The sequence below is a fragment of the Leguminivora glycinivorella genome, chromosome 12 (assembly GCF_023078275.1).
Source record: "Leguminivora glycinivorella isolate SPB_JAAS2020 chromosome 12, LegGlyc_1.1, whole genome shotgun sequence".
NCBI classification, from domain to species: domain Eukaryota; kingdom Metazoa; phylum Arthropoda; class Insecta; order Lepidoptera; family Tortricidae; genus Leguminivora; species Leguminivora glycinivorella.
Genome location: NC_062982.1, coordinates 10,816,583 through 10,833,309, shown reverse-complemented (window position 1 = coordinate 10,833,309; position 16,727 = coordinate 10,816,583). Strand labels below are relative to the sequence as shown.

General features: G+C 38.7%; 1 protein-coding gene across 1 annotated transcript in view; it reads left to right on the top strand.

Moving 5' to 3' along the window:
* LOC125231587 (zinc transporter ZIP11) overlaps window positions 1–16,727 on the top strand; it is a 132,665-nt gene that overhangs the window by 81,873 nt on the left and 34,065 nt on the right. The window contains exon 5 of the mRNA XM_048137045.1: window positions 2,149–2,247. Coding sequence (XP_047993002.1) covers window positions 2,149–2,247 — 99 coding nt within the window. The remainder of the gene's footprint in view (window positions 1–2,148; window positions 2,248–16,727) is intronic.

The following is a 16,727-nucleotide window of genomic DNA, read 5'->3' as shown; positions in this document are numbered from 1 at the left end:
TAACCGGTGGACACTATATTTAATAATGCAAACATTGTAAAACATAGGAAAAATGGACAACTGGTCCATTTTTAGGGTTCCGTAGTCAACTAGGAACCCTTATAGTTTCGCCATGTCTGTCTGTCCGTCCGTCCGTCCGTCCGTCCGTCCGTCCGTTCGTCCGTCCGTCCGTCCGTCCGTCCGTCCGTCCGCGGATAATCTCAAAAACCGTTAGCACTAGAAAGCTGAAATTTGGTACCAAGATGTATATCAATCACGCCAACAAAGTGCAAAAATAAAAAATGGAAAAAAATGTTTTATTAGGGTACCCCCCCTACATGTAAAGTGGGGGCTGATATTTTTTTTCATTCCAACCTCAACGTGTGATATATCGTTGGATAGGTATTTAAAAATGAATAAGGGTTTACTAAGACCGTTTTTTGATAATATTAATATTTTCGGAAATAATCGCTCCTAAAGGAAAAAAAAGTGCGTCCCCCCCCCTCTAACTTTTGAACCATATGTTTAAAAAATATGAAAAAAATCACGAAAGTAGAACTTTATAAATACTTTCTAGGAAAATTGTTTTGAACTTTATAGGTTTATTAGTTTTTGAGAAAAATACGGAAAACTACGGAACCCTACACTGAGCGTGGCCCGACACGCTCTTGGCCGGTTTTTTAAAGGTCCAGTCACTCTTACACACTCTATATACTCGTTAGCTTTACGCACCATGCGCGGATTCGGGGGGGGGAGGGCTTTACCACGTGACCCCCCCATGGGCACGAAGCTGGATCCGCGCTTGTTGCGCACGCGCATGCTTTTTAACGGGGAAATAAATGGAACTGAAAATTAGGGAGTTAGTCTCTTTGATTGTTTAATGTCTAAAGAATAAACTGATTCAGAATTATGTCAGTTAATGCTGCTGCCTATTGGGCAGCTACTCGTACTGCATAAAAAAGAGAGGAACCTCTATACCAATATATACCCTTTCTCCAAATTCGCTAATAAACCACTTATATCCACTCATATTACTGAGGTTTGGGAAACTATACCTACCAGCAGCGGCTGGTCCATACAAGCCGATTCCCACCGGCTTGCCTAAAGTTGATTACTAGTAAAGTACCTTAATGTTAAGGTAGGTTTCTTTTTGCTCAGTGTTGCCTGGCAGAAATTTTGACCAGCCGCCACTGATACCTACATAAATTTTCACCATTTTCAACTCCAAATGTTATGATGTTATGTTCCCCATGCACCGGTGGAATGATTCTGAAATTGCAAAATTATTGACACGGAATGTTTCCATGGAAATCTAAATTTTCCAGTTTGAAAGTGAATATTTCCTTCCTTGGAAAATTCCGAACAACAACAGACATAATTAGCGGACTGATCAATGTGACATTAAATCAGCAGAAAACTATGAAAATATTTACACAATAAGATTTTAAATATCTTTAACGGTGATAGACGGTTTAGTACAACGGACCGAAAACCTCCGAGATAATTAAAACCGATGGGATTATTTCTCGACCTTCTGCGGAACTTAGCCATGTACCTATCTCCACTCGGAATTCCATCTAAATCAGCTTAGCGGTTTAACCGTGAAAAGTTAAGCAACCGACAGGTATAATAAAATATTTCGCATATATCATTTTATAATACAGATGAATGACGCTAATTCGACAGATAGTTTCATAATAGAAACATTGCTTGTTTATGTAATGTTTACTACTACGTTGTAAATAGAGCCAGTAGTAGTTTAAATAGGTATGTAGTTTAACACGCGTGCGATTAATAAAATAGACACGAATATCTTTCTGGTATGCGGTGTTTTCGAAATAAAGAATGAAATGAACAGATGTATTAATCGAATAAGTAAAATCGTAGCATAGCTGATTTTGTCGAACCTTTTTTTAGATTGAAACAAAAAGTGAAGGTTCTCGGTTGGGTTTTATTTTATGTATTTTGTTACCTCTCCTCTGTAGTATGACCTAAAATTTACATTCTATTTATAAATATTATAAAAACATTGTTTAATTTTAAACAATTCTATCTCATATACCCAAGCTAATGCATTTAATATCGACAAAAATCTTTAAATTAGTTAAATTTGTATGCATTATTGATATCTCATCAAACCTACATAATTTTCCATGTTGTTGTCAACAGGACACTAGCCCTGGGCATTGGCATCCAGAACTTCCCAGAGGGCTTGGCGGTTAGTTTGCCGCTGCAGGCCGCGGGATTCTCCACATGGAGGGCGTTTTGGTAAGTCTTATGTGGCTTTTCAAGGCAGCTATTACTTTTTATGTGACTTTCCATGACTAAAAAAATATTATGTTTCAAGTGTAATATTTTAAAATGTCCTTTCCATCCGAAATCCCAACAGGAATTCTTATAAAATGTCCTTATTGCACAAGTAGTCCATGGGCCAGTGAAGAAGTCGGTATAATTTGGGGGTACTAAGTTTCCTTTTTACAGCAGTTAGGTAGGCTTATAAGGATGTTAAAAAACCATGATTGCCATCTCAAAATGGTAGCTAAACAAAATGGCCGCCAATCCAAGATGGCGGATATTGAGTTTTAAAAAATCGACCATAACGCCAGAAGTATTGGTCCGATTCAATTTTCTTTTTTTCAAACGAAAGATCTTTTTGTGTACTCAAATACTTGTCATATTCATTGTTTCGATAAATTCAACCATTAGTTAGTAATTAACGAAAAATGTAAAAAAAATATCTTTATTTCTAAGACTTTTTGTCAAAAATCATGTTTCTACAAAATATCTTGCATATTTTAATAAATATTTAAATGCAGAAAAATAGTGCCTATATTCACCTTTAATTTGATGTATAAAAGATACAGACTTAATTTACGTAAACACAGAGGCTTAATTTTAATTCTGTCTTCGTTGAGATTCACCGTTGTGCATACAGTACTAAAAGCTTCAGGTCGAAGTTGTAGATTACTAATATGCTGTTTTTAGTATATTTATTTATTTATTGAAACTTTATTGCACAGTAAAAATATACAGTTACAAAAGGTGGACTTCATGCTACATTGCATTCTCTACCAGTCAACCTTTAGGCCAAACAGAGAAGACCAAAAAAGGTGCGGGATATGTAAAGAATACTAATAAAGACATGATTATATATATTTATATGATATTTCTGCAATTGTACTTACAATTTTATTAAGAAAAGAACTGAACATGATAGTATCCGAAATTTATTAGCTTTAAGAATATAATAAAATACGTCATAGGACTCATAGGACGTAAAGTACAGTTTTAGATATTTGATTATATGTATAAAATTTCTTTAGTTGTGTAGCGCCAACCAACCGAGATAATACAAAATAAATAAACTAGACATTGTTGAGTTCCTATCTCATCACATTAACCTTTTGACCACCATGGTGGGATATGGCCGTCGTTGGAAATGCTTCCTAAGGACCATCAGTTTTGCCAATTACATTTGGGACCCAAGCGGGCCTTCTTAACGCCTAATTTTGCTCAAATAATCGCGATTCACGTCTGTCTGGTGTCCGGGGCACGACATATTCTTTTTCACTATTTGGCGTTTAAAAGGTTAAGCGATCTCTGATCCGTGTTCGAGAGAACTTATATTTAGTTAAAATAATCCTTGCATACAAAAGGTGAAGAACACACCCCAAAAGAAAAATATAAAATATATATAATGCATTAATAAGGCATATCTATGAAGTATCCGACTACTAATAAACAACGTGATATAGGTACCTACCGAATAAACCTTAATTCACCTACGCACAGAAATATATTACTTATTACTGCTAATGTAGATTGTAGAGCCAATATCACTAAAATCAAGCCTTCAAGACAATCACAGGTAACAGATTAATTTTCTCCTAATTTTTCGAACTTTTATGGCAGGTCTTGTTTCTGGGCTATGCTTCCAAAACAATACACGCATGTTCCACCTCCAATCACGACTTGCGTGCCCTGGCCCGACCGAAGCCCATTTTATAGTAGCAATCCGATCTCTATAACTCTGACCCGTCGCCGCATCAACATCATCTCGTTTAGCTTCCATCGTAGAAAGACATACCGAACGTGTTGTGCTCTATATGCAACTTTTAGCCTCTTCATTTAGTACATTGTTAGTGTCCACGTCTCGCAAGCTTATGTCACGGTGGGAAGTACCCAGTTACACACTGATCAAACATGTTGGTCTTCAGTGACTGGTATTCTGGCCCTTAATACGTCCTTTAGCCTAGAAAAGGCCATCCAAGTCCTCCCTGTGATCTCCGCCGGCAGCGAGGCCGACCCAAGTCTCTGTATTGTGTATGGTTCGCCTCAACTCGACGTTTGTGCCTATTTTGCGTGATGAGGGGGATTTAGCTAGTCCTGCCCGCTTATCTCCTCGAGAAATCCTATTAGATCTTTAATGTTGAGTAGGAGAACTTTGGAGAGGTCTCTCGGGGATCCGATATGTTTTTTCCTGTATGGAGCCACTCACTCCATCACCAGGTGAGAGGCACCCTCGTCACAGAGGAATGTTCATAGCATCTGTTATGAAAATATGTTTGTTAAATAGTCTACGACCTGTTCTGACATTGATGGTTACCATTCTCATGCGGACTTTTCCTAGTTGAAGCAGCGTCTTTGTGGGTTTTCCATTGATGCTAGGCTTGGCTTGTTTGAAAGCAGCATTTGATCTGGTTTTGCCAGTGTGCTGTGTGTAGTTTCCTATTGAGCATACCTTGTTGAGGGGCATCAGGAGAATCGGCAGTCGACCCCAGCTGCCTGGCCAGCTCGTAGACCACATCATCACCTCGAGATCCACTGTGTCCTTTGGTCCATTTGATTGAAGGATGATTTTGTTATTATGACTTACCTCTGTTAGTCGTTTATGGGATTCCTTAACCCAAGCTTTATTGGTTGTTCCGGATAACTTGTCCTCTGTTACTTGTTATAAAGGCTGATATATGGAGCTTTGGATAAGCCTGTCCTTGCCGTAACTTTCAATTTGTACATATGTTTAACTACTTTAGCCCAACACTCACCGACGGCATACAGTTCCTCCAGCATCTGACGGGGAACATGTGCTTCTTTGAAGATGACGATGTTATCCGCATATCGAAGATAATTGAGGCATACATTTATAATCTATCATCCCTATTGAGGCTTTTATAAATGCCTTCCTGTTTAAAAACTTGGCCAAATTGCATAACCCCGGAGTTCCTCTCTAATAATTGAGATTCGTCGATACGGGTGCAAACTTTTCTTCTGATTCAATAGCAGGTTGCATAGAAAAATTCGCATTTTGGTACACCTGTTATGAAAATTCAACTCACGTGAATAGGTAATTAAAACGTCTGTTATTAACGTCTAACATTTTTCGTTCGGTAATGACCAACAATACATGTTAATAATATTTGGCTCTACTTTAAGCGGTGATAAATGTCTCAAAGTTTGTCCAACCGGTATTTCACGGCTTCGTTGTTTAGTAATCGGTAAAATATAGGTAAGGAATATCTATTAATGCTGTACTAAAGAACATTTCTAAAGTTTTCCCGAATTCTGGGGGTGCTCTTCACTAACCCGCTCGTGCGTAGGTTTTTTTTTCTAATCTGAGAGTCCTTGAATGCGGAACGATTTTCAATCCGGAATACGATTTTAACCCTTAAACGCGAGATGATGACGGAGTATTCCGTCTCCCAAGCACAATCGAAACCGAATTGCATTGCGAATTCGCGAATATATGAGCGAAATTAGGCATTACGGAGTCCCAATTTCATTGCATTTGGCGTCCGTATCGTTGGCGTCCTTGGCAAGAATTTACGGTGACCACCGTGACCGTCCGTGGCGGTCAAAAGGTTAATGGTTCTATCTTGACAGTCTCGACACATGTTCGTCATATACCTAGTACACTTAAATACTTAATTTTCATCATTGAGGTGTGTTGCACATATGGTATCTAAACAAATTTTATCCTAGTAGGTACTATCGAATACCCACAAACTCATGGATACTATCATGTTCAATACTATTATTATAATTGTACAATTGCTAAAATAAACTAAAAATAGCATATTTGTACTCTACAACATCTTTTAGTACTGTATGCAGCCTAACTGCACACATCTTTTAGTACTCTATGCACTCCAACCTGAAGCTTTTAGTACTGTATGCACAACGGTGAATTTCAACGAAGGCAGCTTTAAATTTAAGCCTCTATGTGTTTTTGTAAATTAAATCTGTATCTTTTATACATCAAATCAAAGGTGATTAATGGCACTATTTTTCTGCATTTAAATATTTATTAGAATATGCAAGGTATTTTGTAGAAACATGATTTTTGACAGAAAGTCTTAGAAAAAAATATTTATTTTTACATTTTTCGTTAATTACTAACTAATGGTTGAATTTAGCGAAACATAGAATATGACAAGTATTTAAGTACACAAAAAGAGCTTTCGTTTAAAAAATAGAAAAATGAAATCGGACCAATACTTTTGGAGTTATGGTCGATTTTTTAAAACTCAATATCCGCCATCTTGGATTGGCGGCCATTTTGTTTAGCTACCATTTTGAGATGGCAATCATGGTTTTTTAACATCCTTATAAGCCTACCTAACTGCTGTAAAAAGGAAACTTAGTACCCCCAAATTATACCGTTTGGCAAAATTGGACCAGCTGGCCCATGGACTAAAGAAACATAAGGATTCTTTACGCATGGAACGCTGCCACTTGCGTAAGCTAGGTAGACACCGTAGACACCTCCGTCAAGAATGTCAAGATGTAACCAAAGTGTAAATGTATGTGTTTTTCAGCTTAGTATGACAATGGCATTATTCGATGTTTTTGTGGAATGTCCGAATTTAGGTTTTTAAAATACTAAAAAGAATCCCAGTCTTCCATTGACCGTAGCCAAAAAACGCGACATACGCGAGGAAGATAGTTATTGTTGATATACTGTGCCAGTATTCACGTTCCATGTAACAAAAACGTCCACACAAGAAAATAACAGGAGCCGTTTGCTTAGACACTTCCCTAACTGCGTCCGAATCAAAGCTCAGAACACCTGAAATTATGTTTCCCAAAGCCGTTAATCCTCTCGCCAGACCAGTTTATGTTTGTAAACTGCTGATCTTAATGTTCCTCCCCGCCCCTAACTCACTACTGTATCATTTGTGTCAACAATTTGTCGTTAAACTATAAAATAAATTTAGATGGCAGTGGATGCTTTGATAGCCGCAGCGAGACGCAACGCGTCACGTCCAGACGCTTTAAATTATTTTATATCGACCACCGGAAAATGCTTCCAACACGTTCACTCTTAATACAACAATAAACTCGGTGTTCATTTTCTGGTGAAACAACCAAATTATTTATAAGCCGCTTTATAACAGTTCCATGGCAATTTATGAAAATTTAAAAGTTTATTTTTTATTTTATTTTATTGTTACGATCAAAGTCCGAATAAAAGAATCTGTCATCGCCCTTAAACCTCTGAAGATTGTATTTGTGTAACTGTGTAGTTATAAAAGCTTCTGTCATCGCAAGCGGAGACATTTTCGTAGGAAAAATTAGAACATAGAAAAGGAAAGGAAACAAGACAGAAACAAAGTGAATATATAAAACTCACTTGACATTTGAAGTAATTTATTACACACTCGCATGAAAATAGAGACGAATCACTTGATGCGCGTGTTAATAAAGTTAGTGGCGTTAAGTCGTTAAAACGATTCTCTAGGGACCAATGAATAACGCGTACTATGCGAGGAATCACTGAAGGAAACTCTCAAGGGACCGATTGAAAAGGCGTAAATACTTAAACGACACGTAGTATCAAACATGTAAAATATAGATCACGTCCACGGTGATCGATTGTAAAATCGGAACGGAGGAAATGAGAAAATAGGTTTCACGTTTTAGGGAGTTCAGGATTAGCTGGTTTTTACAATAGCCGCCACCATTAAAACACATTTTCGAAAGTAACTTTTTCAAACATGTGATATTTCGTATTTCTAAGCACTTCTTTTCCGCAAGTAGAAAGACAGGTGAGGTGCCCATCTCGTGTTAATCATTAACTCACTTCAAGTCAAACCAAGCAAGGTAATGTAAATGTATTTGTAAAAAAAGAGATAAATCATAAATTATTCTCATAATGACCAAACAGTTAATCAAGATGTGCAGCACCAAATATACCTAACCCCGGCCAAAATCGCGCTCCAGGATTACTGGATAACACATTTATCGGCCTATGTATAAATAATTGATATCTGAAATCAAGTGTTTAAACAAAAATGTGACACCGTCGAAGGGTTAAACCTGTTAAAACAGTTCTAGTGTTCAGTAGGTAGTGTTAGTTGTCTCCCGCTCGGATGTGACCAGAGAATGCGCCCGCGCGCCGTTAGGCCCGATGCCAACGCAGCCAGACTGGCCGACCCCATTCCTGTGTGGCTAATTCATTTAGCAACTGCAGCCGGCCTCAGCTACCCGACTCGACTCATAGTACATTTGTAACAAGTAGTCTGTCTTATCTTCAAAAGTCCGTAGAGTACTTGTGAAAACTTCAGGAGCCTGAACTCGTCTCAAGTCTCAAGTACATACCTACATTTGAAACCTTGAGACTCACCAAGTCATCAATTCCGCATTTCCTATGTTGTTCAAATGTTCCAATTCAAACCCTTTAGTTTCACAGTTGAGGAGTGTCTTTTCAAAAGGACTTATTTCTATAAGTCAACAAGGTTTTTTTTTTCTAAGACATAGATAAAAATAACCTCTGTTGACTTTTAGAAATAAGTCCTTTTGAAAAGACAATCCTCAGTTATGAGTAGTGCCAATGGTCCCAGATAGCCCCGTTTGACAGTTTTATTTCAGAAAAATAAGCGCGTTACAAAACACGGAGAAACTAAAAAGAAAAAATAATAAACCTTTGAATTCAGATTTCTTATCGTATTGCAATAATCTAAACATCCAAATTATACTTAAACAAATCAATTATTTTTGCAGTCGGTACCAGACCTGTTCGTCGCCTTGCTATTGCCTGTTTGCCCCACCCAACCATACGCAGGCTGGCACCGACTCCAAAAATAATTGATTTGTTTATAATTTGGATGTTTAGATTATTGCAATACGATAAGAAATCTGAATTCAAAGGTTTATTATTTTTTGCTTTTTAGTTTCTCCGTGTTTTGTAACGCGCTTATTTTTGAAGGCGGTTTTATTTTTTGTTAAAAAAGTTTATTTATTTGTTGATTTTTAGTGGTTCCTATTGATATTATATGTATCAGTCCGAATATATGTACACTAGTGAAAGAATTATCCTTTAACTCCTAACCATTGAGGAGTTGACCTTCCATCATCAGCTCAGCCACATAAAATTATTACCATCAGGCGTAAATACTGGTTTACCTTTGAAAAATACACTATAAACATTACATGTGCCTATAACATTTGAAGAGTTCCCTCGATTTCTCCAGGATCCCATCATCAGACCCTGACTTGGTGCCAATGGAACCATCTCGGGGTTATACCCGTTCGATCAAAAAAAAATTTTGAAAATCGGTCCACAATTCTCGGAGATATCGAGGAACATATATACAAAAAAAAAAAACATTCAGTCGAATTGAGAACCTCCTCCTTTTTTGAAGTCGGTTAAAAAGAAAATCAAGTAACATAGGTACAGTAGACAAAATATTCTCATAAACGGAGCGAGCGATAAATTTATTACATTATAAAAGAAAACTGCTAGCTCTAATAACTTCAAAAAAAAAGGAAATAGCATAATAATATATAGTACCTATATAGTATAATTGTGTAGAATTCATCGTCGAATGTTAAGCTGCGAGAATTCTTTTCAGTCGTAGATAAATTACTGTCATGTCCGTTATACTGTGTCCGTGCTCCCTCGGCTATTGGGTTATAATTAGACTTAAAAGTTATGTTGAATTAAGCATTAGCTTTGTGCTGATGTTTCTCTATATTCTGATGCAAATTAACAAACGGTTGATATCGTTTAATTAGTTAGGCGGTTTTTCTTTACATGCAAAATTGTAGTATGTAAAATAACATCTTTATCTATCTATATATATAAAAATGAAATGCGTTTGTTAGTTACCTATAAACTCGAGAACGGCTGGACCGATTTACGTAATTTTGGTATTGAAATGTTTGTATTAGACCGCAGAAGGTTTAGGCAGTGTAAAAACACGTAAATATTGTGATGATAATTAGAAAACAGACTTGACAATGACGTGACGTTAATGACAGGTGCGTTCCAAACTTACATTAATGACGGATGCGTTCCAAACGCATTGTGATTTTATTAATTTATCTTGGCAAAATAATGTGAAAATTAGTAATTATTCCGTTAAAGAAATAAGGAATGGCAAAATAATGTGAAAATTAGTAATTATTTCGTTAAAGAAATAAGAAATAATACTAAATCGGAACGCACACGTCTGTTACAGCTATTTTAAGTAGTCTATGAAGTTGTCATTGTCAAATTGCTTGCCAGATTTATAAATTTCTCTAATAGCTGTAACAGACGGTTAGATTTGGTTCGGGCCGGACCGGTCGGATTTGGTCCGCGTGCTCTACAGACGGCCGGATATGGTTCGGAGCGAATTAAATCCGCTGTCCGACTCGAACCAAATCTGACAGTTTGTTACAGCTATTAATTTTATACTTCACAAAAGTAGTGATGAACCGGTACCATCGCAAATAAATAGTTACATTCGCTCCGTGCAAAACTTAGGCGAAGGAAACCGAAACGATCACAATCCTCAAGATCTCTACACACATGGCGATCGGTTGCTCGATTAGAGTGAGATAGAGCGATAGAGTGAGGCAATACATGTTTGTCCTTCTCTACCTATTGCTCCATCTCACTCTAATCGTGCAACAAGTAGTTGATTAGGTGGATGTCACACTGGCTCCGATTCGCATCGCACAACCGGAGCCAGTGTATCATCCACCTTAATATGTAGCGGCCAGGTAATGCGGCTAAAAAATATTGCTTGAAATGAAATGAATGAGAATGAGCTGTCATAACAGAAAAAAATCTGTTATGGCCGCTGTACACATGTGGCCAACGGTTCCGCCAACCCTTGGTGGAACCCCTTGGCCAAGATAAGAGTCGCTGTTTACACATTGGTGAACCAATCACTTGGCATTGGCTCTTCATGAAAGATGGACGTGGAATGGAAAAGGCTATTTAATTCTAGAACATTTACGTTGTCAGAAAAATTTGATTAAAAAATAATAACCCCGTAATAAAATTAAATTATTTCAAATATTAACAATTTTTTGAATATTCTGATAAGCACATTTATCTTTTTTAGGCAATACATTAAAAATTTGCAAGGTTATTTTATTTCCTAAAATCAACACTATTATTGGCATAGATAAACTTATTATTTTCGTAAATATTTCACTACTGTCCTTTCTGACGGCTGACGACAAACTGACTGAAGCGCCAACGTGTAAACGCAGTTGGCCATTGGCGCCAAGATCCTTTGATGTGTGGACAAAAAACCGACACCAATCGGTTGGCCGGCCAGCGCAAGCGCCAACTGCCAACTTACGGCCAAGTAGCCCTCTACACGCTTGGCCAAGGGGGTTGGTGGAACCGTTGGCCATATGTGTACAGCGGCCATTAGACGTTGTCAACTGTGATTTGTGCTTTGAGATAAAATAAAAATAGTATATTTTTGTAGTTGGAATAAACTAGCGTAAATGGTGTATTTTAAATGAATGGTAAAAAAACTCCAAATTGATTTCAAAAGCAATTTAAAGTATTACAGTTAGTAACTAAAACAACGCAATAACCGGATGATTGCCACAAGAGGAAAAAGGTAAGTCATCTTATCTCTTCAATAGGTATGTGCATAGCCGGGCACCGTTAATCAAATATTTAACTTCGATAATCGTTAATCCGTTACTAAAAAAGTTAACTTCGTTAATCGTTAATGCGATACATTTCAACAAATTTAACGTAAGTTAAAGTTAATCGATAATCCGTTAACGCGTGACAAAAAAATATTTTTACTGTAGGTATATATTTAGTTGTATCAGTAATCCACTATAATGTATTATATTACTGTAAAAGCCCGAATTACAGCAAGCCTATTGAACTCTAGGCTACATGTGGAAGGCAGTGATTGCCTGAGCTACTGCCAAGACCTGTGTCAGGAGAGCTGCAAGATCACAGCAGGCGGAAGCCGGGTAGAAGCTAGGGAAGAGAATGTGGTCTTAAATTGGGCTCGAATTTGCTGCCCTGTCACTAGAACCACAGTATAATCTAGAACAGTTGCCATGGTAAAACTTAGGATTCATCGAATCAACGTTGGTAAAAGCGAACCCATGTGAACAATTCTTTAGGTAATATTTGGGCTTTTGGCGATCAAAATCGGTAAAAGCTGGGATTTACCGGTTAAATCCTAGGATTTTCCGTACTTCGGACTTTTACAGTAGCGTGTTTTTCGCGGCGCTGCCCTGCTAAATTAACGATTAATGGACTCGGAGAAATTTAACGGAAGTTAACGAGTCCGTTAACATTTTTTAGAGTTAACTTAAAAGTTAATCCGTTAATCGAAATGTTAACTTCGTTAATTAACGATTAACGGATTAACGAGTTAATGCCCAGCTATGGGTATGTGTATATTAAATAGGTACGCTATAATGTAATTAATGATGTAGCTACTTAATTGTTTCAAGTAAAAATGGTCACTTCTTTGCCTTGCCCCATGTTTTGCGCCTCCAAGTATAAGGCGATACGAAGTACGCCGGGCAGCTAGTTCGTAATATATTTATGTCAAAAGAATTTTGCAGAAATGTAAATATAACATGAAAATTTTTTAAAGACTGACGCGCTTGTGACGGCCCTGGTATTGCAAATGTCCACAGGTTAGGCGTGTAACTGTAAAAACAACTTAAGATTTTTTTTTAAATAAATAGACACTAAAAATATTAGAAACTTAATAGACCTATTTCATGCATAGTAAGGCACTTACTCAAGCGGCTCAAGCCTATACTTAGGGCAAATCTAAGTTAGGGAAGAACCTAAACCATCCACTTAATCGAGCACAATAATTACGCGACCACATTTTACAATCGCAAACGCCAAAAGCGCACTTTTTCCTCATACGCTTGCATCATTGCCGCGGTACGTGTACGCATTGTAAACGTTACCAAATAGGTAAAAGTTGTAAATAGTCGCATTCCGACGGGTTCCGGGAACCGCTGGCGCCGCCGCCCGCCGCGCCGGATCGTCCCTGCGCTACGAAACACCCTGTAGAATGTAGATACGCCACTGTTCTGTATAGGAACAAGTACTGCTACTGATCTACCGGTATCTTGGGACGTGAAACTAAAACAGGTAGTTTGGCAAGCTAAAGACACTGCTAGGTTTTCTAGAAGATACGTTAGGTTTCGTTTCCACGCAAAATAGCCTCAATGGATGTCGACTTGCGGAAAGATGCCCAGCGGATCTAATTACGGTACTGTTCGTTTATAAAAAAATGAGTGAAACCCTATCAAAGGCCTACCCTATCTGAGCAGAATTCCTATCAAAGGCCGGCCAATGTAACCATTAGGTGTTTTATATGAAAACTTTTACCTATTAATTTAAACAGATTTGACTCAGAACTTCTGGAAAATATGGAAAAATTCAGTCGGGTCGAGCGAATCTCACGCGATAGGCTCACAGTGTCACCTCCAAAGTAATTTCCTTCCTAACTTGTGGTCGGGAAGAATGCGCGCGAGTGGGATCTTGCGCGAGCGCCGACCTCGTCCTCCCTAGTGCCCGCGCGCCCTATACGGAATCATTTTACTCAGTACATTACCCTCACATGTAACCTATAAGTCGGTATTCAGTGTCACCTCCAGAACAACTCCCTAACTGGTTGTGGTCAGGAAGAATGCGCCAGCGCTGGCCTCGTCCTCCCTAGTGCCCGCGCGCCCTATACGGAATCATTTTACTCAGTACATTACCCTCACATGTAACCTATAAGTCGGTATTCAGTGTCACCTCCAGAACAACTCCCTAACTGGTTGTGGTCAGGAAGAATGCGCCAGCGCTGGCCTCGTCCTCCCTAGTGCCCGCGCGCCCTATACGTAATCATTTTTAACCGTCGCCTCATATCTCAAGAAGGACGGTTATCAAGTCGTCTGTATGTTTTTTTTTTTTTTTTTTTTTTTTTTTTATGTTTGTTCCTCGATATCTCCGTCGTTACTGGACCGATTTTGAAAATTTTTTTTTTGATTGAATGTATATGCATACAGATTGGTCCCATTTTTCTCAGAACCCAGTTCTGATGATGGGATCCTGGAGAAATCGAGGGAACTCCTCAAATCTGAAAGGCATACATATGGTGATTTTTGTGTTTTTAAAGGAACAGCATGCATTTAGGTACGGAACAGTGACATTTGGTGCAGTGGAACTGCTGATGATGGCCAGAACGGAACTCTTCAAATCTGAACGGCACGCTTATAGTGACTTTGGTATTTTTATACGAACAGCATGCACTTTCGTCCAGAACAGTGACATTTGGTGCAGTGGAATTTCTGATGATGGTCAGAACCGAACTCCTCAAATCTGAACGGCACGCTTATAGTGACTTTGGTATTTTTATAAGAACAGCATGCACTTTCGTCCAGAACAGTGACATTTGGTGCAGTGGAACTGCTGATGATGGCCAGAACCAAACTCCTCAAATCTGAACGGCACGCTTATAGTGACTTTGCCATTTTTATAAGAACAGCATGCACTTTCGTCCAGAACAGTGACATTTGGTGCAGTGGAATTTCTGATGATGGTCAGAACCGAACTCCTCAAATCTGAACGGCACGCTTATAGTGACTTTGGTATTTTTATAAGAACAGCATGCACTTTCGTCCAGAACAGTGGCATTTGGTGCAGTGGAACTGCTGATGATGGCCAGAACCAAACTCCTCAAACCAGAACGGCACACTCATAGTGACTTTGGTATTTTTGTAAGAAAAGCATGCATTTAAGTTCAGAACAGTGACATTTATTTAGTTATGTTTGTTAAGCATAAGTTTTGAAGTCAAAGTTTGTCAAGCTTTTCATTTGTGTTGCCATCTAATAATTAAAGCATTAAAAGCAGTTTTAAAAATTACTTACACATTTCTACATAATCCAACATTCGCAAGTAGCTTTCACCAGAACCCGAAAGGCGACGGTTTTTTTTTCTTCAAAATTATACTACAGTACATTACCCTCACATGTAACCTATAAGTCCGTATTCAGTGTCGCCTCCAGAACAACTCCCTAACTGGTTGTGGTCAGGAAGAATGCGCCAGCGCTGGCCTCGTCCTCCCTAGTGCCCGCGCGCCCTATACGTAATCATTTTACTACAGTACATTACCCTCACATGTAACCTATAAGTCCGTATTCAGTGTCGCCTCCAGAACAACTCCCTAACTGGTTGTGGTCAGGAAGAACGCGCCAGCGCTGGCCTCGTCCTCCCTAGTGCCCGCGCGCCCTATACGTAATCATTTTACTACAGTACATTACCCTCACATGTAACCTACAAGTCGGTATTCAGTGTCACCGCCAGACCAACTCCCTCCCTAACTGGTTGTAGTCGGGAAGAATGCGCGAGCGCCGACCTCGTCCACCCTAATGCCCTCACACCCTATACGGAATCATTTTATGTACAACACACCCCGTGCTCTTCGCGATTGCGTTTAGAAAATTCTTTACTTTTGTATTAGTCGAATTCATGCTCAGATCAAATAATCCATAAGGAATAATTCTGTAAGGAATATTTCCTTTCCTTTCACATGAAATATTTGTGAGAATTTTCCCGGCAACGTTACATCACTACCTGCATCCTGCCTCCCTCGTTCAAATCATTTCAATACATATGTACATCGCAATCAACGGTCCTTTTCATTTCATTCATTTAATTTATTTATTCTGCGATCAACATAGAATCATCATCATCCTCCTTGCGTTATCCCGGCCTTTGCCACGGCTCGTGGGAGCCTGGGGTCCGATCTGACAACTAATTCCAAGATTTGGCGTAGGCACTAGTTTTACGAAAGCGACTGCCATCTGACCTTCCAACCCGAAGGGTATCTAGGCCTTATTGGAATTAGTCCGATTTCCTCACGATGTTTTCCTTCACCGAAAACCGACTGGCAAATATCAAATGACATTTCGCACATATGTTCCGAAAAACTCATTGGTACGAGCCGGGGTTCGAACCCGCGACCTCCGGATCGAAAGTCGCACGCTCTTACCGCTAGGCCACCAGCGCTTCAACATAGAATCATAACTATATTATTAAAATTAAAATTATAATACATTAAATTAATTAAATTAAAATACACTAGAGCTAAATTATAATTGTCATACTTAAAAATTAACTTAATTAAATTTATAATAGTCCAGAGGACTTTGATACCAGCATGTGAATCATGTGACAATGGTTCAGATACTGGCAGTGTTGTGTTCCTACCGGTGAGTAAGGCTGCCAGAGCTCAACGAGGGTGCGGTGTGCTGGTGACGGAAGGATCTACGGAACTAATTTGTTCCGTCTATTGTCCTTTGAGTCGTCGGCAACCCGAACCCTCCTTTGAACTTGTACACTCTTTTTCCTGTGTATACTTAACACAGCAAAAGGAAGTGTACAAGCTTCTAATGGGTTGGCAACGCGCATGCGACACTCCTTGAGTTGCAGGCGTTTGTAGGTTACGGTGACCGCTTTCCATCAGGCGGACCGTACGCT